At 39.9% G+C, this 24,637-nt stretch overlaps 1 protein-coding gene across 4 annotated transcripts; it reads left to right on the forward strand.

Moving 5' to 3' along the window:
* The first annotated feature begins 622 nt into the window (after window positions 1-622).
* Window positions 623-24,142, forward strand: RCBTB1 (RCC1 and BTB domain containing protein 1). Of its 4 annotated transcripts, none has more exons than XM_051779318.1 (12): window positions 624-787; window positions 6,869-7,039; window positions 7,411-7,561; window positions 7,996-8,162; window positions 10,792-10,950; window positions 12,009-12,116; window positions 13,000-13,142; window positions 16,148-16,338; window positions 18,931-19,057; window positions 19,508-19,659; window positions 20,341-20,471; window positions 23,193-24,142. In XM_051779318.1, exons 2-12 carry the CDS (start codon window positions 6,896-6,898, stop codon window positions 23,331-23,333), a joined length of 1,614 nt encoding a protein of 537 aa, XP_051635278.1. In that variant the 5' UTR covers window positions 624-787; window positions 6,869-6,895; the 3' UTR covers window positions 23,334-24,142. The 4 variants fall into 4 exon arrangements, with proteins under 4 accessions (XP_051635281.1, XP_051635278.1, XP_051635280.1 ...); XM_051779320.1 differs by lacking the exon at window positions 624-787 and adding an exon at window positions 895-1,025; XM_051779319.1 differs by lacking the exon at window positions 624-787 and adding an exon at window positions 2,963-3,083.
* Window positions 24,143-24,637: the final 495 nt, after the last annotated feature.

Consider the following 24,637-nt stretch of genomic DNA (forward strand, 5'->3'; position numbering starts at 1 on the left):
CAGAGCAGGCAACGGAGCTGGTGAAGAGTCTGGAGCACGGGTCCGATGAGGAGCTGCTGAGGGATGTTCAGCTGCTAGGGGTGTTCAGCCTGGAGCAGAGGAGGCTTGGGAGGACCTTATCACTTCCTACAACCACCTGAAAGGAGGTTGTAGTTAGGTGGGGGTCGGCCTCTTCTCCCAAGTAATAAGTGGCAGGTTGAGAGGAAATGGCTTCAAGGTGTGTCGGGGGAGGTTTAGATTGGGTATTAGGAGGAACTTCTCCTCAGACAGGCTGATTAGACATTGGAATGGCGGTGGAGCTACCGCCCCCGCAGGTGTTTAAGGATGTAGCGCTTAGTGCCATGATCTAGTTGACAAGGTGGTGCTCGGTCACAGGTCGGACCCGCTGATCCCAGCGCCCTTTTCCACCCCAATCGACCCTGCCATCTCGTGATGCGCCCCCGCTGAGGGGGGCGGTGTCACGTGCCCCCACACCCGCAGCGCCCAATAGGGAGGGCGGACCCGGCCACGTGACGAAGCGCGCGCGAACGGTCAAGAGGGAGGGCGGGGGGAGGCCCCCCCACCGCTCCCGGCGAGTCACGTGATGCGGCGCCGCTCTGCCCCCCCCAACCCCCTCCCGCCGCCGTCACGTGTGCGGGCGCCGCCGGCGGCGCGCGCGGCCCCGACGGCCGTGAGGGGCAGGGGCTGCGGCTGCGGCGGCGCCGGGGCGGGACCGCGGGGGCAGCGCCGCGCCGAGGGGCCGGGGGCAGCCCGCCGGGAGCCCGCCGGGACCTGCCGCGGGCACTGGGTGAGAGCAGCGGGCAGCGCGGGCCGAGCGGTCACCGCGGCGAGGGGCCGCGGGGGTGGCGGTGGCGGTGCCGGTGCGGAGCGGGAGGGAGAGGAGAGGGAGAGGGAGAGGGAGAGGGAGAGGGTCCTTCCCACCTCAGCAGCGCTGCGGTGGGCACCCTCACTCGCGTTCTGTCGCGCCGCCTGCGAGTTCCTCCCCACAGCTCCCTGGGAGCCTCTTCCTGTGTGTCCTTAACGCGGTACGCGCTTAATGCATTGTGTTCTTGCAGCCTTCTGGTGGTTTGTTTGTTTATTCATTTTTATTTTTCTGTTTCGTGATGCCTCGGTTCATCCTTCGCTTTCGTCGCCGGCTTCCTGAAGGCTGAGATATCCGGCTTGTTGGGAAAACACAAACGCAAAGGAAAAACTCAGTGCTTTTTGTTTCTCCTCACCGGGCTTTATATGAACTGCTAAAGCGTTTCTTCAGGTTTTTAGCGCGCTTCCTCCAAATTAAAGGAATATTTTTTTTAAAGGAGATTGTAGAGTTCTAATTTAGAAAATTCTTTTCCTAAATTAAATATTGAAGGAATACTTGCCTTTTTTTAAAAAAAAAAAAAAAAAGCGGCTCTCAGAGTTCTAATTTAGAAAGTCCCAATGACCCCTTTCAGAAAGCGTGTTGTCCTCTGTTGACGAAAAGTAAAATGGGCTTTAATCGTTCCGACACACTTTGGGATTACTAGAAGAAGGTACTAAACATCATAAATGGAAATGTGTTTGAAGCACAGAGTTTTTTAGGAAAAACTTGAGAAGATGTTTGAAAGATGTATTCGTTCTTTAGAGCCTTAATATGATTGTTTACCTTTGAATGCTTATCTCTGTATGCATCAGATTGAAATATAGGTATTACTTTAAAAGATGTCCTCAGTAAATAGCTTCGATAAATTACAGTAACGGCTCAGCATAAAAAAGAAAAAGCATGTTGTGGTTGTAATTACAGTTTTATTGTGGTGGGTGGATGCCTGAAGTACTATTAAGGGTTGTTTCCTCTGGGCAAAACAGTCACGTTTAATTTTTGCTTGCTTGTATTTCACTCAGCTGGTTGCTCAAAGCAGGTCTGATTGTCAGTCACTTTTTTCCTTCCTTGTATTGCTCATAAAAGGCATCCGAAAATAAATTGTGCAGAGGTTCGAACCCATGGGTTTTGCCATAGAAATCATGGTTTATGTAAGGTCCAAGGAAAGTAAGTTAAGGCATGTGATTTCAGGGAGTGCAGTATCTTTTTGCTGGCGGGGGGAGAGCCTCAGTAACATCATTTGGTTCACACATCTGATTAATGTTAATAGCATGTATTGTTTCCATGTTCTTTCTCAGTGCTGAAATATGAGATTCAAAACAGCAAACAGACTGGAAAAAAACATGGGGAAGATTAGTGTTATGTCTAGGATTTAATTCTCCCTCAGTTGAGGTGTACTTCAAATTAAAAAAGGATTAAGTGTGCCAGTCACTTTGTGTTGTTCTAAAGCCAGATATCCAAGCTTTTGTGTTCTCACTGCTGTCCATAATTCCCATAGACAATTAGGAGAAACGAAGGCCTGAGCCTGCAGTTTCCCTTTGTGCAGGAGTAGGTCTGCCCAGCTGGAATAAACTGCAACACTGGAGCCTGAGGAAAGAGTGAAACAAACAAATGTGCAATTATGTTCAAACAGTCAAAAGGGGATAATCTTTGAGGAGTTAACTATTGTTTTTTTTTGTGATGACAATTAGTACTGTGTGCCCGGTAGGATGTTGATTTAGGCTATTGTTCTCTCCAGCATTGCTTTATTTAGCTGAACTATAAACTCTGTAGAACTTTATCTAAAATCATTTTAACAGAACATTTTGTAAACGCTGCCATTTTGGAGGTCTTTTCAAGTCAGGGATCCATGTTTGCCTGCATGCATCACTCAGAGTCAGCTTGCAGGCTTTTTATTTAGAAATCAAATTAGTGAGATGTTAAATGTGTAGGCAGCAGTTGAGTACAGAATTTTTGAGGGGCTTATGTCTCTGAAAGCATGTGACTTGTTTTAATTGTGAGCAGATGTAGATGTCTTTCCCCTAATGCTGGTGACTACTCCGAGGTTAGTTTCTTTTTTATCACAATATGTGGCCAGTTCAGTTTCTCTCTTTATAAGTCATCCTTTTTTGCTTATTTTTAGCCTTGCTGAAGTTCAAGCAGTCCTCTCTGTTTCTGTTCCTGCTTGGATACCGGGGTTGTTGGATCCTTTTAGAGATGTCAGAGCCGTGAGAAGAGGTGCTGTTGATGTAAACTCCCTCTGCTGGTTAATTCTGCAGCAGAAATGAAGCTTTGTGGTGTACGATTGTTTACCACTGCATCACGCAGCAGAAATTAACAGTTGAGAAGTGACATACAGTGTTTCTAAAAGCAACTAGAGCACTCAGTTTAAGCTCGGGAGTTTTATGCCTATAAGGCTTTTAATTGCAATCAGCCTAAAAGCTGTGTGTCGATAAGTGACAGGTACTCCTTAGAACCACTGCTGCCTTGTTGCATGCAGAATCTAAGCAGTAGCTTGAGACCTAATATATTGAGACAGCTATTAGCATGCAGGTTAAAATCGTTGCTTGGGTTCCATCTGGTACATTTGCTACTACACTGCACTTAAAAATTTCTCAGTTAAGGTGCAGTCTTTGCACAGTGTGTGCAGGCCCAGGTGGTTATCAGGAAAAGTAAACAACTGTAGGTCTCTTTGACGCACTGCAGGAAGGGTGAGTGAAGGACGCTGGGTGTCTTTATTCTGCTGCTTGCAGTGACAGGACTCCTGGATCATCAGCCTTTTGTAGCCAGGATTTGCCCAGAAGGAACTCTGGACATGCCTGTGTCTGCCCCCTCTGCTCCCTCCCAGATTCAGGCAAATGTTGAGGATGAAGTTTGAGTGTGATTGGTGTGAGAGGTCAATCACAGTATCGGAGAGCGTCTATTATTTTAGAAAGTATGTCTTAGAGGGTGCTACAGTCAATTTGGTTTCAGTTTTGATAACACTGAATTGCTTGCCTATTTACATCTCTATTTACAGTCCTTTACTTAAAAAATAGATTCCCCAAATACTTTTCTCTCACTGTAGACTTTTTTTCCCCCCTTTCCTGTGTCCCCCAGAACTTTTATCGAAAAATGAGAAATTGTCTAAGGTTGTAGAGGAGTGCATCTTTAGGGAGGAAAAGGTGGTGCTTATGCCTCGGTTAGGCAATTACTTTCTGTGGAAAATAAGCAGCTGAATTAACTTTCTACTCACAGTTAAAGTTAAGAAACAGTAGTCCGTGTGTAAGCCCCAGAACTCTCAAGTTTGTTATTTCACTCGTTTAGACATAAGCATAAAGAAAAGTAGCTTCATTTGCTACTGTAGAAATGTTGCAACTGAGTGATGATAGGTATGCCAGCAAATGGTGAAATCTAAGGACAGTAGTTAATATCTGAAGAGGAGGTGAAAGGGGTGTGTCTTTGGGGAGAAACAATATGTATTACAGTAAAGGTGAGAGAGGGTTTTTTTGTTGTTTGGTTGGTTTAAGGATTTTTCTGACTCTTCATTGGTTGCTAAACCTGGATAGGCTTTAGGATGGAGATTTATTAAAGAAACTAACCTGCCAGTGGCAGATAACTTATCACTGAAAACCTTCTTTGGGAAATCCTTAAATAACTTTTTAGGATTGTAGGAACAGTTGAAATCGAACAATTGAAACAGCTGAAGATTACAGCATTGTTTTAGATAAAGCAGTGTTAACACCTGTTAAGTATTGTAAGGTCCTTCTTCTGTGGATGGAGTTCATTGCTCATGTCTTCAACCTGGAAAGGCTTGTGTGCTTGAAAGCTTTTATCTGCCAGTATTAGTTTGTCAGACAAGATATCAGGTTGAGCTTTGAGGTATGGGAAATGCAGTGTAACTTGCTAAGGTTTTGGAAGTGCTTGGAAAGGTTTTGCCAAAGAAGTGGTTAACTGAGTCATGCAGAGGGGAAAAGAAGCCAAGTGGATTAAAGACCTAGTGCAAAGATCAGGAAGGGCAGCACATTTTAAACCAGTTCCCTTTAGAGTAGAATAGGTTCTCAGAGTGCTATATAAAACTTGTTAATTTGCTAGGACATTCTCTATCAAAATAACATTTTGTCTTCATGTCTTAAATTCACAGGGCATGTTCAAAATAACTTCAGAGAAGAAAATATTTTTCTTAATATCCACTTAATGACACATTTGTGCGTTGTCAGTTGTATTTCTCTGAGGCAAATTAAATAGGTAAAGTCAGAAGGGACAGTTACTTGGTCTGCTCAAAACAAGTCATTGCTGTTTCCTTATGATTGATTGATGGTGTCATATGTTAAAAGATTTGCCAAAGTGAGGTAACAAATCTTAGCAGCTAACTAACCTGTGTTTGTAACTGGACTAGAAATTAAGAAGGCTTAAAAGCATTCAAATCTGTTTAGCTGTGTAGAATGTGCTGTGGTCTTGGCATCAGGTAGACTTTCAACAAATAAATTTGCCATCTGGAGGTTTCAGGTGTTTTCAAGACCTGTGTCAAATGTGAAATGTAGAGTGAAGTTGGGCTCTCAGTGAGAGAAGTGCCTGTGGAGCAGTCCTGGGTTTGTTGGATCCAGTCTATGAAATTTGATCAGGAAGCAACCCTGCCTGGGTTTTGTTTGTGTTGGGTTTTTTTTGTGGACATACTTCCACGGTGACCTTAGTGTTTCTCAAACTTTAAAAAAAAAAGTAATAATAATAATAAAAACAATAAACTCCTTTCTTCCAAGAGATGTCCTGTTATTTCTGGAATGACTGCTGGTGTTATATAGTTTTCTGAAGCCAAGTCTTGATTGTCAGCACAGTTTTGAGAACCAAGTATCAGAAGCAAAGGGAAAGAGGCTCTCTAGGTGTTCTCGCTGTTGTCCATTTCTGATACCCAGGCATTATGAAGAGGTAACCTGAACAGAGCAAAGAATAGAGGGATTGGGTTGCACTGGAGCAAACAAATGAAAAGGAGATGACATGCTCTCATTAACATTTAGTTATCTAGATAGAGACTGCATTTCTTACCTGTTGCATGATTCTCTAGCTCTTTGGTTTTTACTGTTTTATTATGTGTCTTGTCACTGGCATTCTGTGGAATTCTCCACCTGGCGCTCTCCTGATTCACAAGACTTGCTGATACCCCTGAGCGTGGATCATAGATTGTGTCAGAATCCCTTCAGGGTATGAGCCATGTTACAGTTGTCATGTGCAGGATTGAATGCCTGGGTGAGCTCTCTGTTAGTGCTGACTGTCAGCTTTGCTCTTGAGCTGCTGCAATTGTCCTGAGGAAACTGGGAAGAGGGAGCATTATAGAAGGATGGATTATATACATCCGTGTTCATTGGAAAATGATCTCTATACCCAGACCTCTATACCAATGTTTCCAGCTTTTAGTGAGATCCAGCATGTTTCTAAAAAAGAGATTATGACAGTTTTACTTACTTTTCTCTGATATATATCACTGCATAGTTGCCCAGACTCATGAGTTTGCCTCATGCTTTCCTGCTCTGACAAATATTTTTTGACCATAATAAGAGCTTTTGATTGCACAAGAGATGGCAGATTTAGGTCATGTGCACAACAGCTCCAGCCTCATTTTTATTTGCAGGTTTCACATATATGTCATTTGCTTGCTTACATGGCATATATAAGTTGTAGGGATATAAAAAATTTCATAACTGAAAATTTTATAAATTTGAATTCCAACTGAAATCACCTCTGAAAATTCCCTCAGAATTCCACTCGACCACCAGTGGATATTTGCTAGATGACAAATTTTTCAGTAAGTTTGCTTGTAGAACAGCAGATGTTCAGTTATATTGAATACAGTTTACTTCAGTACTCTGCTAAGAAAAGGTCTGTTCTTCCAGTGACCTACTAGTGACTTGCTATTTGTTCACCTAAATACATGGAAATATGTATTTCATACAGAACAGGGTGTTTACTCTTAGAACCACCTGTCTTTTTTTCCATATAAAGGAATTTACCTTATTGCCTGTTGATAAAAGTGCAAAATATGCTTTTTTAATGGGCTTTTTTTTTTTTTTGTTATAGCAATGTCATCCTGCTCATAGGACCCTCATGACACACAGCGGCATCATGGTGGATGTAGGCAAGTGGCCAATATTTACCTTACTGTCACCTCAAGAAATAGCATCCATTCGGAAGGCGTGTGTGTTTGGAACATCGGCCAATGAAGCTATTTACATAACGCACAACGATGAGGTGAGGCTGCAGTCAGGTGGGAAATGCACTCTACAACTACTTGTTTTCAGAGTCCACTGAATATTTGTAAGTGAGCAGCTTCTCAAAAGCTTTGTGTGAAATTTTGCGTTTTTCAAAACGTGCTGGATGTAATGTTGAATAGTACGGTTCCTGCAAATAAAAAGCCTAACTTCCAGGCCTGCATGAATCTGAATAATTCAGATTCATCACTTAACTTCCAAAGTGTCCTAATGCTGACTCCTGTAGTTGTTAATTTTCATGTGGGAAGTTTCTGACCCCTGACGGTCTGTGGTAAAACTGTCCCCAGTTTATGAAGACCTGTGCATACCTGAGCTTAAATTGTTAGAAGTGAATATTCCTTTTTTTTTCAGGTATTTGTTTTTGGACTGAATTGCAGTAATTGTTTGGGAACTGGAGATAATCAGAGCACAATAGTACCAAAGAAATTAGAAGCCTTATGTGGAAAGAAGATCTCCAGTCTCAGTTATGGAAGTGGACCCCATGTTGTACTTTGTACTGAAGGTAGAAAATTAACCTTGAGTATAGAAACAAAAGTGAATGATTTTAAGTTTCCACTGGCGTTTAACAGGAATGGATTAAGGTGTAATTGTATTAACTTGTTAACTGGGTAATGTACACTAAGGGGCTCTGATGAGTCTTAAGTAGATCTAAGTGGATTTTGTAATAGGTTGCACTTGTAGCATTTCACTCTGTCATTTATGATATACTCTGTTTTACATATGCACTTTCATTTCCACAATAAATCTAGAGGTTATACTGTGATTTATGTATAAAAGGAAGTATATAATTTTTTTAGTATACAGATGATTCTTGTAATAATTTCACTATTTGTTAACATCCATTCACTTTCATCTTGGTGTTTGCTGATATCTTAGAACTTTGTATTAATTTCCTTGGAATTTTTTCGGTGGTTTTCATCACAAATATTTTTGCAGATGGTGAAGTGTATGCTTGGGGACATAATGGTTACAGTCAGCTTGGAAATGGCACAACCAATCAGGGCATTACTCCTGTTCAAGTTTGCACAAATCTGTTAATAAAGAAAGTGGTGGAAGTAGCTTGTGGCTCTCATCATTCCATGGCGCTGTCGTTGGATGGGGACGTAAGTTGAAATCTGTTCAAATCTCTTAATTTCCTTCTTGAAGTGAATAGTGTAGGTGACTTTACAGTTTGAACTTGTCTGTACAGGGTAGTTACAAACATTACCTTTTCTCCTGCTGCCTCAAACTGGGGTGTCCTGTTCTTCAGAGCAGACTTAAAAAAAACTAAGAAAACCCCAAAAAACCCTAAACAAACCCAAAATGAAAAACAAATCAAAACCCCACAAACTACCAAACCCCAACCACAAAAACAAGGGAATAAAAGCTCAGTAAACATTATGTCTTTTGTCTGCTGTATGTCTCACAGGGTGAGGCCGGAAAGCTGTGCCACTTATAGGTGAAAGAATGGTTCGTAAGGTGAAAAATGTGATTTATTTGCTTGCAGTTCTGTTAGTTAAGGGGTAAATTGAGTTGTTTGTATTTACTGGTTAGCATTTGGTTGGTTTCTTGCAGTATTCGTGATTTGTAGACTGGTACTGCAAAAGAATGTTGCTCTGCACACCTCTGAGTACCTTTGTGTGTGGCTAATGGAAGAGCACTTGGTTTATATCCAAGTCTGCTTTATGCTGTTCGTTTACGTGGCTTAAGGCCATGTGTCATGGGAAACACGCTGAGTTTCCAGTAAGTCATATTTGACCAATGTGGGTTGCATGTTACTGCACAGAGGAAAATCTGGTTTCAACTCTGCATTAACAAAAGAGGAGTTCTAATTTTAAAACCTTCTAACAGTGAAAATGCAAACTACAGTTCTTTTCATTATGGTAATCTGAGCGTGTCTGTGTTATGGTTCAGTATGGAATGATAGTGCAACAGTAATACAAGTATTTTAAGGGTAGGAAAGAGAGATTGAATTAATTTAAGTGGTCTTTGTTTTATCTGAAAGAAGAGCCTAGCTTGGGAAAGATTTTGTGCTGTCATGTTTGATCTGGTTAAACTATAAAATTTGGTGAGTATGGAGGAAGGGGAACGTGTTCATGTGTAAGTTATACTAGTGATGCCAGCTGCTGTGTGGTAGCTGCCTGTGATGGCCATGCTGTCTCTTTTAATAGATGTAAAATGCTGGAAATCTGTGGAAGTGGGGAAGTTTCTTTGTGTTTACTGTGGAGTTGATATTTCCAGCTTGCTTGCCATCGTGATTAGTTAATGTGTTCTAAATCCATCCCTAGCGTGCCTTGCAGTAACTTGGTCTGTTTGTGCTCTGTTTTATCTGTACCAGAATTGATTACACTGGAAGCAGCAAAATGTGTTAAGCGGATTTATTTACAGAAAGATTTGTCTGCAAAAAAACCTGTGACTTGATATTATCTGAAGCCTCAGAGAGACATTGAAGTTGAAAGTATTTGTGGAAATACTTGACATAATTGGTTAGGACAGTTAGTGCCATTTTAATGCAGTGCAAATTTAGAAGAATATTTTAATGATAGAACTAAAGGAGTGCAGACATTCATGCTTCTGAGAGGGGAAACTGATTAGTTCTTTGGCATTTTGATCTACGTTCTGAGATTCTCTACCTCAGTATTTTCTGTTATTTAAGTTGACATCTTTTACAGAGCATCTTCAAATACTCAGTAGGAATCAAAGATCCAGCAATTAGAAGTAACAAAAAGCAAAGGACTAATGCTTTCTTTAGTTCATATTACACATGCTAAATGAGTTGGGTTGGTGGGTGGGTTTTTTCTTCTTGTCTTTGGTGGGTTGGGGTTTATTTGGTGGCAATGGAGGTGTTTGTTTTTATTTACTGACTTTTGGTTTGGCGTTGCAGTAAACAGGTAGCTTCTGGCACTAAGGGATGTGCCAACTTCTCACTGGGGTACCTGTCAGTGTGCTTGTACTGGCTAGCATGTCTGTGGCTAGATGTTTCCAACAAGGTGGACTTTTGAACTGGGTGAAGCATGAGAGAATGAACTATCAAAAACTGTTTTGTGCCAAGCTGTGGGTGTGTATGCATGTAATAAAAACTGAAGGCAGTTTTGTATTGGAGTATAAAGCTATACGTTTTTTTAATAGCAAGCTGCTTTCCTGTATTCTTGACTTGCAGATGAAAGGAAACTATTTTTGTTTGTGTTAACTTTAAACTGACAGAGATAGTGCTTTTTTGTTAATGCCATTGTGTACAAGCATGTAGCTACTGTGAAACATGGGCTGACAAATCCGTCTTCTTTCACAGCTCTTGAAAGGTGTAGAAAAGGTATGTTAAATGTCCAGCAACAACCTGGTTTAGAGTTCTGTGAAGAAAATTAAACTCCAAATTGGGGAGTTCAGCTTGTCTGGGAAACAAATGACATTCCTTTTTCTGGTATCATGAAATTATGAAGACAATCACTGTGTTTTTGTCTCACAGTCTGAGTAATATTTAATATGGAAATATGTTCCGTTTGGTTTTTGTTGTACTCGGATGCTCTGATTGTGTAGCAAGAAGCTGAAAAAAGTGCTATATTCATATTTGCTAGGTCAGTTTTATTGCTGTTTATAACTTTCAGCTGTTGAAAATTAACTTTAAGCATTTCAGCTTATTAAATAGGATAGTTTACCCAATCTTATACTGACTCCAGGAAGATTATCATCTATTGCTATCATTAGTATTACTGAGGCTTAAACTGTGTGGTTTTGTTTGGTTGTTTTTTTGGACAGCTGTATGCTTGGGGCTATAACAACTGTGGTCAAGTTGGATCTGGATCTACGGCAAACCAGCCAACTCCTCGCCGAGTCTCAAACTGTTTGCAGGGTAAAATTGTAGTTGGCATTGCTTGTGGTCAGACCTCCTCCATGGCTGTAGTAAACAATGGGGAGGTAAGCACTGCTGCTGCGTTCTCACATTCTCTGTTACCTGAACTTGTCAAGTTAGTGTCTGAATGTGGAGGAATGCTGACATCGAGTGCTCGAATTAGAGTTGTATTGGCAGAGTTAGACTGATAATTTCTGTGAGACCAGTTTAAGGAAAATGCTGGAATTAACTGGAGATACTGTCTTTAAACATTACTTCTTATGGCAAAAACTGTAGTGGAACACAGCTCTTACTAAGTCTGCAACAGCAAGAATTTGAGCAGTTGCATTAGGCATGTCCATCTTCATACTTCAAATGATTATGTAACATAAATAACGTTAAATTGTTACGTTAATTTCAGTTTGTTTTTTTTTTAAAGCATGCACAGTTAAACAGTTAATTTTTCTGCAACAGTATGCTGACTGATCGTGGGTTTTAAACACATTGCTTAGTTGCCAGCAGCAAAACTAGACTTTTGAACATTGCCCTAGTATTGTGCAACTCTTTCATTTCAGATAAGTTTATGGTGCTGTCTTGCTTCTAGGTATGAACCTCAGTTTTACTACACATCACCAAACTGAGTGTAACATCTCTTGGGGAATGGAGGGACTGTAAAAGTCCCTGAGGTTGAGATGAGTTTTTTCATTGCACATAATTTGTCATGATTTGTCCACTAAAGGAAAAGTTAAACTGCTGACTTCAGTTTAAACTAATCAGCTGATCAGGATAACTAAATTCACATTCTCTTAAGGAAAAAAAAGTAATAAGGAGAAAGGATGGTGTAAAAGTTAACTAAAGTTCTGATGCTGTGGGAGAGATTTTGAAGTAAGTTTATTCCAAAATTCCTAGTACTTGAAAGGCATGTACTTTAGACAGCTTCTTTAAAAGGTAAATACAGAGTTGAAAAGTTGAATGCATTCAGTCATTGCAGTATATTTAACATCTTACAGCCTTCTCTATATTGCTCTTGAAATAGCATACGGTTTTTTAATAAGAAGTACTTAGCTTGTGCTTGATACTACGTCTTAAATCTTCTGTACTCCTGGAGAAGAGTGGCTGAATTTTGTTTTCCTTTTGCCATCAGGTTTATGGCTGGGGTTACAATGGCAATGGCCAGCTGGGGCTGGGAAACAACGGCAATCAACTCACACCCTGCAGAGTGGCAGCGCTGCACAGCGTGTGCGTGCTCCAGGTATGTCTAACATGGACATGGAAATGCATTCCTGCTGCTAGCTTGCGCTGAAACCATATCTTTGGAATATTATACCTGCCTCTAGACTTTGCAGTTCAAATAGTGAGGGTTTTTTAGGTCTTAGGAATTATATTTTGCTTATAAAAAGTGCAAGTAAGCTGTAAAATTTGCTGTTGTAAATGCCTGGAAAGATTTAAAGTTAGCTAGTGTAACCATGAGTAAATTATTCAAGGGATACAAATTGCATCTTTGTTACAAAGCTGAGTGATGCACCTAGGTAAAGACAAGAAGGGTAACAAAATGTTCAAATTGGGTTCTATGTCAGTATTCTAATTAGTCGTTCAAAAGTGAGGGGAGAAGGAAGGTTAGAGTCATGAGTGTGGGTTTGATTGTTTGGTGGTTGGGTTTAGTTTGGTTTGGTTGGATTTCTCGGGTTTTTAGTAAGGTTCTGTGGAGTTGCCTGTGATATTTTGGGTTGAAGGATTGTTGGCTGTTGAACTGCAGCTCTCATCGTTAGAGTATTCATGCTGTACAATATTCAAAATATGCATCACTGAAAGTATTTCAGAGTATTGCAAGATGTGATGAAGTTCTGTTCCTTGTGTGAAGAGTCAGCAACTGAAAGTAACTAGCGACCAAGAAGACTTTGCCAGAGTACAGTAAATTATTTGGGGTTAATCAATCAAATTAATGAAGTTGGGACTTTTCCAGTGCCTACAGCTAACACACTTGGTGTTAGCTTTAAGTACTGAGAAGTAACACTGTGTAGCACTGAGTGAAGAGTGCCTGAGATACTTTTAACATGGCCTGAAGTAATGGGTGCGATAATTTTTTGTTTCTCATCTGTTTTGTTTGGTAGTAACGCTTCTACATTTACTTACAGATTGCCTGTGGCTATGCGCACACACTAGCACTAACAGATGAGGGTTTGCTCTATGCCTGGGGAGCTAACACTTACGGGCAGCTGGGAACTGGCAATAAAAGTAACCAGCTAAGCCCGGTGCAGATCATGATGGAAAAAGAAAGGTAATCTTGCTGAAGCTGTTTCTGGATTGATAAGTCTGAGCATGTTATGCGGTCTCTAGTACTGGAAGCACGCACGTGAAGGACTTGGTAGATTGTTTTTCTATTGTTAATGTTAAAAGCATAGGAAAGGATGATAACTTAATGTTTGTAATAGACTGAGTGCTTTTTTCTGTCTCTAAAGATCACTGAAGGTAAGCATACTTTGTATCTTGATACTGAAAGATAATGAATGACTGTTAGGCTGTTCTATATATAGTTCCCTTGGTTAAAAATCTGGAGCTATGAACTCAATAAGCCAAGATGTTAACTTGTATTGAGGCTTACATTAAAAAAAAAAAATGAATGAGGGGGGAAGGAAACAGCACCTTTGTAAGAAATGACATGTGAGGAAAAACAATTTTTGAAAAGCTGGCGGTAACCACCCATGAAAACACAACTCAGTTTGCAAGGTTGCTTGAGCTAAGGACAGTTAATACTACTTTTGATCAGTAGTACCAGTTAGTAGTTTATAGCTTTTTAGTGTCCTAGATTCATAAAAGAATGAGACTAACCCTGGTCAACCCTCTTTCAGCACTCTTTTTATGCTCATGATTGGGATAACTCTTTTGCTGTTCACCTGCAAATGTGGACCTCAGTCCCATTCTCTTGAGTCCTTGTGTATACCTATAGATTAATGTTCCTTGGCTTGCAAACATATCTAGTCTATAAATCTCTTGACTTGTAATCTCAAAACAATTCTGATTGATTTTTCTCCTCCATTTCTGAACTGTCTTTCAGGGAATTCATTCCTGTTTTATGCTGTTTCTCCCACTTAACGTAAAGTTAAAAGGTACACAGTACTGGGAGTGTTTAAGAGCTCAAAAATGGGGGGGGAAGAGGAAAGGAACCAACACAATAGAAGCCACTATTGTGGTCAGGCTTTTTTTTCTGTGAAAGAACTGACAATAATGAAACAAAATGAAATATTCTTTAAAAAAAACAGTGGGAGAGAAATGCGTATGTTTGCAGATAGATCAACTTTGTTCTCTTGGCGATTTATTTCATGAGTGAACTAAGGAGAACTGTTGCATTTAGTATTGTATGTGAACTCAGGCATGGGATTACAGTTAAACTGGCATGTGTTCAATGACTGAAGGAGGGAGAAAATACCATAGAACTTCTACTTGGAATGTGAGGGAGAGAGAAGTCACTTGAACTTACTCATCCTGCTTGACTTGGCTCCCTCGGAAACAGTGCTATAAGCGGATGAGCTGTCATTTCCCATGAAGCGTGTTACTGCTGCTTCCCCTGATCTTTTTATTTATGTAACCCTTTTGTCTCTTATATCTAATGTTGGTGACAGTTCCTCAGTAAGTGGCATTTGGTGCTGTCCTGAAGAATATTGCACATATAGCTTGTAAGGAACTTTTAGACTTCATTTTTTTTATTTGCTTGGAAGGAACAACTGTGAAGGTCAGCTTCCTGAATTTTGATGTTAAGTGTAAGCTTAACGTGTTACCTTGTACATGTACTGTAACTAAACTGTATGTGTACCATAAATGTGTTATAATAGTGCATGTTCTGCTATACTTCTAAAGTGTAGTACAGTTACTCTAAAAAGAAGAATCTGTTCTGCTAAGGAAAGAAAGTTTGGGGAAGGAAGTAGTTTAGGTAGATAGTTATGATGGAAAATTGATTATCATTAAAATAAGTACTCTGTGATGTCTCTTGCAGAGATGCTGAAAGGTCTTAATGTTGCATAGAGGTTGAGTTGGTAATAGTGTAAAACAACTGATTAGTTTTCTGTCTCTGGCAGAGATTATTGATACATATACTGAAAGTGATATAGATTCTTTCTGTATTTTGTCTTGAAATAATTTTTGCACTTAAAATTTGGACTTTGTGCTAAAGTTTTTTGCCTAAAAATATAACTTCATGGATATTGTTCTGTAAAGGAACAAATATTTCAATATGTATGTTCTTAAGCTGCTTGGAAAGCCTTTTATTTGTCCAGTTTGATCTGTTTTCTGGCACAAAAGCATGAAATTCTCTGAATTTTTACTGTGGAGAAAAAACAGGAAAGCATAGCTTTTGTTTTGAACTAATACTGGAACCTCCCAGTATTTTGCTTATCACGTGAACAGAAACACTGGCAGTGTCCTCAGGCTATTTTAGTTGGAGTTGTTTCTTCTCAGTTCTTGTAATGTTTCAGATAGCAAGATAGGGATTGCTTGAGTAGCAGAAGAACAGAATAGATAAATGAGTGTCAGCACCCCTAATATTTGAAGGGGCTCTGTGAGGTAGGTGAAAAGACTAATAGACTTTATTTAGAAAAGAACCATGGCTCTTCAAGGATGTGGAGTTAGGATGTGTGTATTCACCCCTCCTCAAAGGAAGCACTGCCTGTGTTCATGCTGAATTTCAGTGTTGAGGAAGAGGAACTTAACAGCAAAATAAGAAATTAGAAATATGGGCAGTGGGTGAGATCTCTGACTATCTACAGAAATCAGAAGGGGAGTAGAAAGTATTTATTGGAAAATACATCAGAACTTAATCTCAAAATGAGAGAGTTTTTACCGTGTCTGTTTGAAAGAAGTTCTGAAAAGTGCTCAGTGACGATCTAAGTAGTATAACTTTCCTGATATTCTTTCCTAACTGGAAGTTTCATAAAGTCCATAAGCATTTTTTCTTGAGAATGTGTCTGACATGCATTGGTTTTAAGGGGGAAAAACAAAACTAGTTTTTCTTCATCCCTTTCCCATGGTCATGAAAGAATGGGAGTAAGTCAGCTGATGAGAATGACATAATTAAAGCAATATCTGATTACAATAACATCTACAAGCAATCTGAAAATATCATTGTGTGTTTTTAATATGTGTTCAAACAGTACGACATTGCTGCAGGACAGAAAAACAAGTACGGGGTTATAGATGTGTAGTTTGATTGGCTGTTATTTTGGTGAGGCATTTGGAAAGTCACTTGATTCTGTACCTGTAAGTGTCTTACCAGGTTTCTTCTGTTTGCAGGGTTGTGGAGATTGCAGCCTGCCACTCTGCTCACACGTCAGCTGCCAAGACCCAGAGTGGCCAGGTGTACATGTGGGGCCAGTGCCGAGGGCAGTCCGTGACCTTCCCCCACCTCACCCACTTTGCCTGCACTGACGATGTGTTTGCTTGCTTTGCTACCCCTGCTGTTATGTGGCGTCTGCTGTCAGTAGGTGAGCTCCAGCTCCCACGTGGCAGCCAGTGCTGTGTCCATTTTAGTGGTTAGTACAGGATACCTCTTCTGTGGCAGGTTGCTGTTTCAAGGAGGACTGGCAGCTAGTTTTTTTTTTTTCTTCTAAAGAAAACAGTCTATTTTGGCAGCTAAGGATCCAGAGTAGGGTTAACAAGACTGTTTGCCAGTATACATCAAGAGTGAACCCTGTTTTTTCCTTGCACCACGAATGTTGTGTATTCCCTACATTTGAGCTGTTTGACCTTCTACTCAGGACTGGGAAGGAATCCTGGATCATTAAACATGCTGCTAATTCTTACTTGACCCCAAATATGCTATAAATCTCTTAGCTTGGATTTCCTGGAAAACTTGAGGGTGTTTTTGTGTTCAGAACATAAAAATGTTTCATCTTAGATCAGCCACTTCAGTTCATAAGATCATTTAGGAGATCTAATCTGTTTTCATGTTGACAACAGAGCCTAATTTTGTCAGTCCCTGTACAAAATTGTTTTTGTGGAGGGATGGATCACATCCTAAGTAACTTTTCTCCATACTCAGACTTTATCATTGTGTGTAGCTTTTCCTAAACCAGCTTCTGTCTTAATTTCTCATTTAGCATGTTATCATGTTTGTAGAGGTCCAGGTAACAGCATCCCATCTGTGGAGGAAAACGCAATAGTTTTTCTAAAGAGAGAGAAGATTTGCTTGGAATGGTCTGCTGCTGAGTAAATCTGAGTCTTGTTTTATCCCATTTCTCACTTTCTCCATTCTCTAATCCTCTGCAATATGTGTTAGTCTTGCTTTGTGTAGAGGTCTGAGCATTGTTCAGTCTATTGCCTTTTGCTAATAGCAAGGGCTGCTTAAATGACATCTCCCCAGTTTCAGTACCTTTCAAGTTCTTGGGTTTTATGAATTACTCCCAGACTGAGTATAACCAGCTGTTTGAGTTCTGTTACCTGCATTTTGACACCTCTTGCCCTTTGGGGATTTATCCCTACTTACTTTGATAATCTTACTTACTGAATATTTAAATCAAAGGCATTAATTATGGGGGCATTTTTAATCTCTGTTTTCCATATGCTTGTTTTCCTTCTTCAACTTTTTAGTGATAGAGATTGAAAAACTCCTTTTTTTTTTTTTATGGTGTTTTGTTTTCTTAGCAAGAACTAACTCTGTCTAAAGGTTATTGTTTTACTTCCAGTTATGGTAGCTCTGCCAAAAAAATTAGTCAGTCAGGACTGGCTGTGGTGAAGTACAAATCTGCAGCCTTTTTTCAGGACTGAACTTAAGGTATTTGGAGTGAAAGTTGATCTGCATAGCTTAAGCTAAGCTGATGACCTAGAAAAAAAAAGATCACATGAGCAAATGGAGAGGGATTGGAGCATGGTTTAGTTAGCCCAGATGAGATGCAGCTTCTGAGGATGATTCAGGTAAATCAGAGGAGTGTATGGTCTTTTGTGGCACAAATGTAACTTGTCAGTTCTGAGGAGTTTGTTACAGCAGTATTTCTTTTTTTAAATACTATTTAGCTGTCCCTAATGGTGAAGAGTGATTTGTGGATTTTATATGAATGAACAATGTGCAGTGCTGTGGGACACATGAGACACAGACCACATCCCAGGATAGTGGAAATCCATTTGTTTTTCTTTTCCATCCTGCACTTCTTAGAAACCATGTGTCTTGAAACACATTTTTAAGATGCATCAGCAAAAGCTTCAAATAATGGGTTAAATTTGATTTTCTAAAACTTCAGAGTTCTTGATTTACCAGAAACCTTAGGCAACTTGTGCTGCAACTCTTGTATGATTTCTAGAGACAGTGGGACCTCTGTTGGACCAGTGCCATAGGCCTTAATAGAGAGAACTGGGATATCTCAGCTTTAATCCCTTTAATTCCACTTCCAAAATTGCTGAGGTCCTGTGTCCTTGGTTGTACCAAGAACACAGTGTCTACTATCTCTTCAACAGCACTGCTGTTGTATTTTGTGTTTTCATAGCTGAATAGTAAACTGAGTAAATGGTGTCAGTGATAGTTCATGTTAACGAGCCCTGGCAAGCACCTTACCAACCTGCAGGCTGTATGCAGTCTGCCAGCACAAGGAAGTGACCAAGTGGTGACATGTTTCCTTACTTTTTAGGCTCAGCTCGCACCGTGTCAGTGCAGCAGGAGTGCTGTACCCCATGTCCCAAGTGAGTTCAGAGATATTTGCAGACTCCCACAAGCAGCAGTGTGAAGATTAAGAGTTTGCAGGTAGCAGTGCTAGCATGGAGCTACCCAGAGGCTGCAAATTTCATGGGTGGTGCCCATGTGGAGAACAAATTCTCCGGGTGCTTTCCTTGGTGCTGTGCTACAGCTGTGCAATGGGATGGAATGAGAACTGCTGCCTGTAGCTGTCATGGAATAGCCCTTCCCAACAGGGAGTGCTGTTGGATTAATTCATTCTTCCCATTTTGTCACTTGAGCCAGTGGAGCCCTGCCACTGATCTGTTTTCCTTGATGTGCTCTTAGAGTAGTTGCTAGCTTTAGTTAGAGATGTGTGTGTTCCATTTAGGATGCTTAATATGTTGTTTTCTTTTTTAAATTGTTTCTGTAGAGCATGAAGACTTTTTAACAGTAGCAGAGTCTCTGAAGAAAGAGTTTGACAGCCCGGAAACCTCAGATCTAAAGTTCCGTGTGGATGGAAAGTACATCTATGTCCACAAAGCTGTTCTGAAAATCAGGTAGTGGTCATGTTTTGCAGGTCTTATTTGTGCAGAATAACCTCTCATATCACATCTTGGGGGGGGGGGAAAAGTAAGGGGTAGGGTGGGACCCCTTAACCTGTGATGTGTAGCATCTGTGTATCCATAATCACTTTAAATGAAGTGACTATAAAAGGAGCGGTCCACATTCATTTTTCACTGAGCCTGTTTGTTGTTCCCAGGATAATAAATTCTGTTAAGTTGGTCTGATTGCAAATATATACATAGATGTTTCTGTAGCATAGACAAAATAAGAGTTTTATCTTAATGCATAACAAAGTCCATAGTTTTAGGAATGAAATGTCTGTGATGGGGTGTGGTAAAAATCTGTGAATATGACAGTGCCCCAAATACGGATTTTAGGGGGGCTGTAATGTAACATTTATGTGCTTGTATAACAGTGTTCCAGATGATGTCTTTGTCTCCTAGGTGTGAACACTTCAGAACAATGTTCCAGTCATACTGGAATGAGGATATGAAGGAAGTGATAGAAATAGACCAGTTTTCTTATCCTGTGTATCGTGCCTTTCTTGAGTACTTGTATACAGACAGTGTTGACCTTCCGCCTGAAGATGCAATAGGTATTGCTTACAGTCCAATTGTATTAGAAAGCAGCATCCAGGAAAACTGAGACAGGGGATGCAGAATTAAGTGTATAAACATAGGCTTCTAGTCTAGCCTATAATGCATTTTACTGGTGATTAATTAAGCTGTCTTTAAAAGACTCTTGTAGCAAACTTAATACAGCAAAAGTGGTGCACATTTAGAAATAAACTATGAGCAACTTTTTCAAGTTTGGCAGAGAAACTATTTCTCTGGGTTAAAATACTTACATATTTAAATTGAGTCAATTATTGTTTGACATAATTATCAAATAATTTCAGTAAATCTAATGGGAAAACTTGTACAGCAGAGCAATTACAGCAAGATGTAATTCAAGCCCATATTTTGATATTAGTAGTGTTTTATTCATGTTGTGGTGCCTGTTTTGTGACACTGTTGCGAGCATTAGGTATGCAGATCAGAGGAACAGCTCTCATGCTTACACGGATTAACAGGATTGCAGTGCGAGGTTATAAAAGGCCTTTCTTTGTGTGTGGTGTACATTTTCTGAGTAGTGACCTGCTTGCAAAAATCACATTATAGAGATTCAGAGCTTTGCACACAGAATACAGATGCAGTCTGTACCCTGGGAGCATAAATTGTTGCTGAAAGAGCAGAGATCATTACGTCTAACTAATACAGTGGTGTTTTAATTGCAGGGCTTTTGGATTTGGCTACTTCGTACTGTGAAAACAGACTGAAAAAACTGTGTCAGCACATCATCAAGAGAGGAATTACTGTGGAAAATGCATTTTCATTGCTCTCTGCTGCTGTGAGATATGATGCAGAGGTAAACTTCTAAAGTCCAGTTTCTTAAATAGGTGGCTGGTTTCTGACTTAAACTATGGAGAAAGGCAGCCAGTTACATTTTCATATAAGCTCTCCCACTCGCTGTCAGATAATGCTATTTGCCACTTTCAGAATTTGAGAATGTTGGACTTCTGAAAACTGTATTTACCATGAGAGATGTATCTTAATTTTTCCCTGTAAACCAGTTCTGAGAAGGTGAGCTAGTACACAGATATTTCTGAGGATAAAAACACTAACTCTGAAACAAGGGAAGGGTTTAAATATCATAGAAAACACTATGAAAAGCAGACTTGTAAGCCTTCAAGTTACTTATTTGTAAGGCTGTGTGTTGTGTGTGATGACATATGATGGTAGGTTGGGGGTTGGGTGCATTTGGCTTTTTTTTTTTTTGGTTGGTGGGATGTTTTTTTGTTGGCTTTTTTTGTTTTGTTTAGCTACAGTCAAATACAGTTCCAGTTTTCTCTGTCTGCTAATGACATGTCAAACTAAGAACTGCTTCATGGGCCTTACAAATGTTGAAGAGGGAGGAACAGTGTGCGGAAAGGGGGGAAGGCTGGTGAAACTTCCCTCTGTGTGATGTCTGACTTCACTACTAGACCACTAACATGCAGCTTTGAAAACTAATGGGGAAGTATGCCAGGGCTTGCTTTGGCTGTTTGTGGTCAGTGTAGTATCTGTGCATTGTGTTGGCAACTTTAAAAACCAGCCATTGGTTGGTTTTTAACTTGCTACGTATGCTTATAAAGCGGTTTTTTGGTACTCAGTAAATCAACTCATTGCTTTTTCTTGTATTCAGTATCAAGCAGATGGCATGTGGGTTGCCCTGACTTATTTCAGAGTCTTGCAGTGTGTTGCTTGTTTGATATATCTTACCCAAAGGGCTGTGTTAGTGTCTGTTGTGCCTTAAGCTCTACTGTGAATGATATCTTTGGTGGGAGTTCATCAAAAGTAGAAGATTTGCATACTTTAGCCTCAAGATTGTTTGCAGGACAGATCTTCAGTTTGTGATTGATTCTGCTTGTAAAGGATATAAGAAATCCAGTTACTATGCTTTGTCTGCACCTCACTAGCTAAATGAAATTAAAAATCAAGTGAAAAGTATAGACCCAAATACTGCTTCCAGGAGAGAATGGGTGACCCTGAGGGGTTGGGCTTTTATAAAAAAGCTGGTTTTACATGCTGTAGTGTTAGCTGGGGACTTGAATTTGCTTGAGTGATGTAGTTCATCCAAGGGAGTGTGGGCCTGGAAGACAACAGTTAAAAGAAGCTGCTTCACTGATTTTAAAATACCTCCATGACGTGAAACTCTCCTACACTTTCTTTTGGTGACTGGCTGAAGTGACTATCATTAGGTCAGGGCTGGCTTTTAAAATAATCCTTAGCTGTGCCTTTATTCACCTAAGTCTATATTAAGTACAGTTTGCTGGGAGTGCATTCATCTGCAAATGAATTTCAGCCCTTTTTTTTAATACAGAACTTTAAATTTTCCAGAGTTACTTACTAATACTACAATAATTCTGTTTACTGTATGCTTCTGTTGCATTGACTTGGAATATGAATTTTTTTAATAAAGCAGTGCAAAATATTCTAATGTGTATGATGTAATTTTCTTTAAAATGCTAGTTAATTCTGTTATTTAAAAAAAAATACAAAACATCAGTGTTCAGTTCTAATAAGCTTGTCTTTTTTTGTTGCACAGATGCCACACAAGTCAAGATCTGCAGCTTCAGAATGCCTGGTTTTAGGCCAGGATATATTTTTATATTATTGTTGTGTCAAGAACTCCCACTAGCACACGCAGTTGCTGTAGCTTTCAGTATTGACCTTAAGTGAAAACATGATTAGTCTTTCATACCTCATGTGGCTTAAAGAGCTCTGCAGATTTGTTATGCCTTCCTGCAGTGCCCAGTCTGCTGAGCAGCTGAGGAAGGGTGTGTTCTCACATACAGAGTACTGGTCCTACAAATGTTTAATAAAGAAATGGGAACAGTGTGGGGAATTGCCCTTTTGTAAGGGCTGCAGTGTCCTTATAACAGCTTAGATCTGCATCACAGAGTAGATTCCTTCTCAAAAGAGGACTTGGAAATATTCAGTCTGAGTGGGAAGTGTCCTTATATTGACAGTGACTTGTGTTAAGACATCCTTTTGGGCTGACATCATGTGGGTGCACTCACGGTTGTGAGGCTTTTTGCCATGTAACTTCAAGACTTTAGTTAAGCCCTTAGCTAAGCGGGAGGTCAAGCAACCCTACAGAAACATTTGAGTTTATATTATGGAATGAAAGAGTGGAATTTTTTCTTCATCCACAGTCTTCACTATGTATCATTACCCTGAGATCTTCTATTTGTATTGGAGTTTAATAGCTGTTACTGAATGCAGATGAAAATCTTCAAGTGGGAGAACTTAAAATATATATTGCTCAAAACAGCTGATTTTTTTGACTGCACTATATAGTAAGAACCAGATTTTGGTTACTTCCCCTTCTAACTGCATTTACATAGTGACATGGATGGGTAGAATTATTATTTTCTGTTGCATTTATGTAGTGACTGTTTGGGGAGCAAACCATTGAGAGCCACTGGGTTAATGCTTGTCCAGTTCTCTGCAAAAATAAAGCATATATGGGCACTTGTGACTGAGTGAAATTTTCTGTGATGAAAACAAAGAGAATAACACTTTTTTTTTTTTCTTCCCTGTTTAGGACCTAGAGGAATTCTGCTTTAAGTTTTGTGTCAATCATTTGACAGAAGTGACACAAACTACAGCATTTTGGCAAATGGATGGTCCACTGCTAAAGGAATTCATTGCTAAAGCCAGTAAATGTGGAGCCTTTAAGAACTGACATGAGGCTGTAAGTTACGGTGCTGGTAGGGAGGTTTTTTGCAGTTACAGGAGGATGCCATAACTGTACGGGTACAGCAAGCGTTACGTGGTCTCTTGCACCAGAAGACGTGAAAGGCCACTGTGAAAACAAATGTTTTCAGTGCTCCAGAGTGAACTGATGTACAAATGTCAAGCAAAATATTCACCTTCATTTAACCAAGTTGGATGGTGGAACCAGCTCGAGATTTGAGACAGGAAATGCTGCGGTATGCAAAGGACACTGGCCGGTGTTATGGACTTACCTTTCTAGCCTAGGAAATCTCAGTTCCAGCACTGCCTGCTCCTGTGTTCGGTTTACGTTTTGGGGTCAGAGCCACTGAATGATGTCACTTAAATCATTAACTCCCTGGGATTATAGAGAAGCAAATGGCATGGTTATTTCTTACTGCATTTGCATGATATTGAATGAATTGACCATTTGCTGTGTGTAATCAACCAAGTGTATCCAGTGCTTAAAGTGTGCAAAAATAATGTATCCTCAAAGCCTAGGCAAGTGACTTTTGAGGAAAGGAGTTACTAGCAAAACTAATTGGGAGTAAATCTCTATATTTGGGTATATTTTAATATAAGTTGTAATATGTACTTTGTGTAATCTGTTCAAGCAATATTTATAATGCTTAATGGAAATAATTCCCTCTTGAGTGACTTCAGATTACGTTGGTTCCCTCAGAGGGGAAGGGATATACTGTACTGAAAGTTGGGTGGGGTTTTGCTTTTAAGTACTGTCTAAATTTAAACTACATGTAATAAAATTTAATTTTTTTGGTACCTGTTCACTAGCAAACTAATTTAGACTTTGAAGAATGTTGCAAGCTTTTTGTGCTACATACTGTATAAATTGTTTTATTTAAAAAAAAAAAGTAAACTCAAGAAAACAACAAAGGAAAACCTCCCAGCAAACAAAAACCATAGCCAAACTAACCCTTCATGCTATATTACTGAATCTTGGTGATTTCACTGTACTTGACAATACCTGTGATTTTGATTTCAGAATTGAGCAAATTTGTTTGTAGGCTCTAATTTAGACCTCAGTGATTGCAATCTATGGATCTGATTTTTTTCATTAAGTCATCCATATGTGACTGTAACCCTACAGCAGGTATGTATGGACATACACACCTACTATTCTCATCGTGTATTTTTAATAACAGAGCTCCACGTTAACGCACTTTTGTTTTAGGGGGGTGTTTTCTAGGCAGAATTGCTCTGAGTGGCACTTGAGTCCTGGGCATGGGCAGTAAGCTGGGCCCAGACAGGCAGCAG

The sequence above is a fragment of the Manacus candei genome, unplaced genomic scaffold (assembly GCF_025592945.1).
Source record: "Manacus candei isolate 608988 ecotype Guabito, Panama unplaced genomic scaffold, ASM2559294v1 h1tg000014l, whole genome shotgun sequence".
Taxonomy (NCBI): domain Eukaryota; kingdom Metazoa; phylum Chordata; class Aves; order Passeriformes; family Pipridae; genus Manacus; species Manacus candei.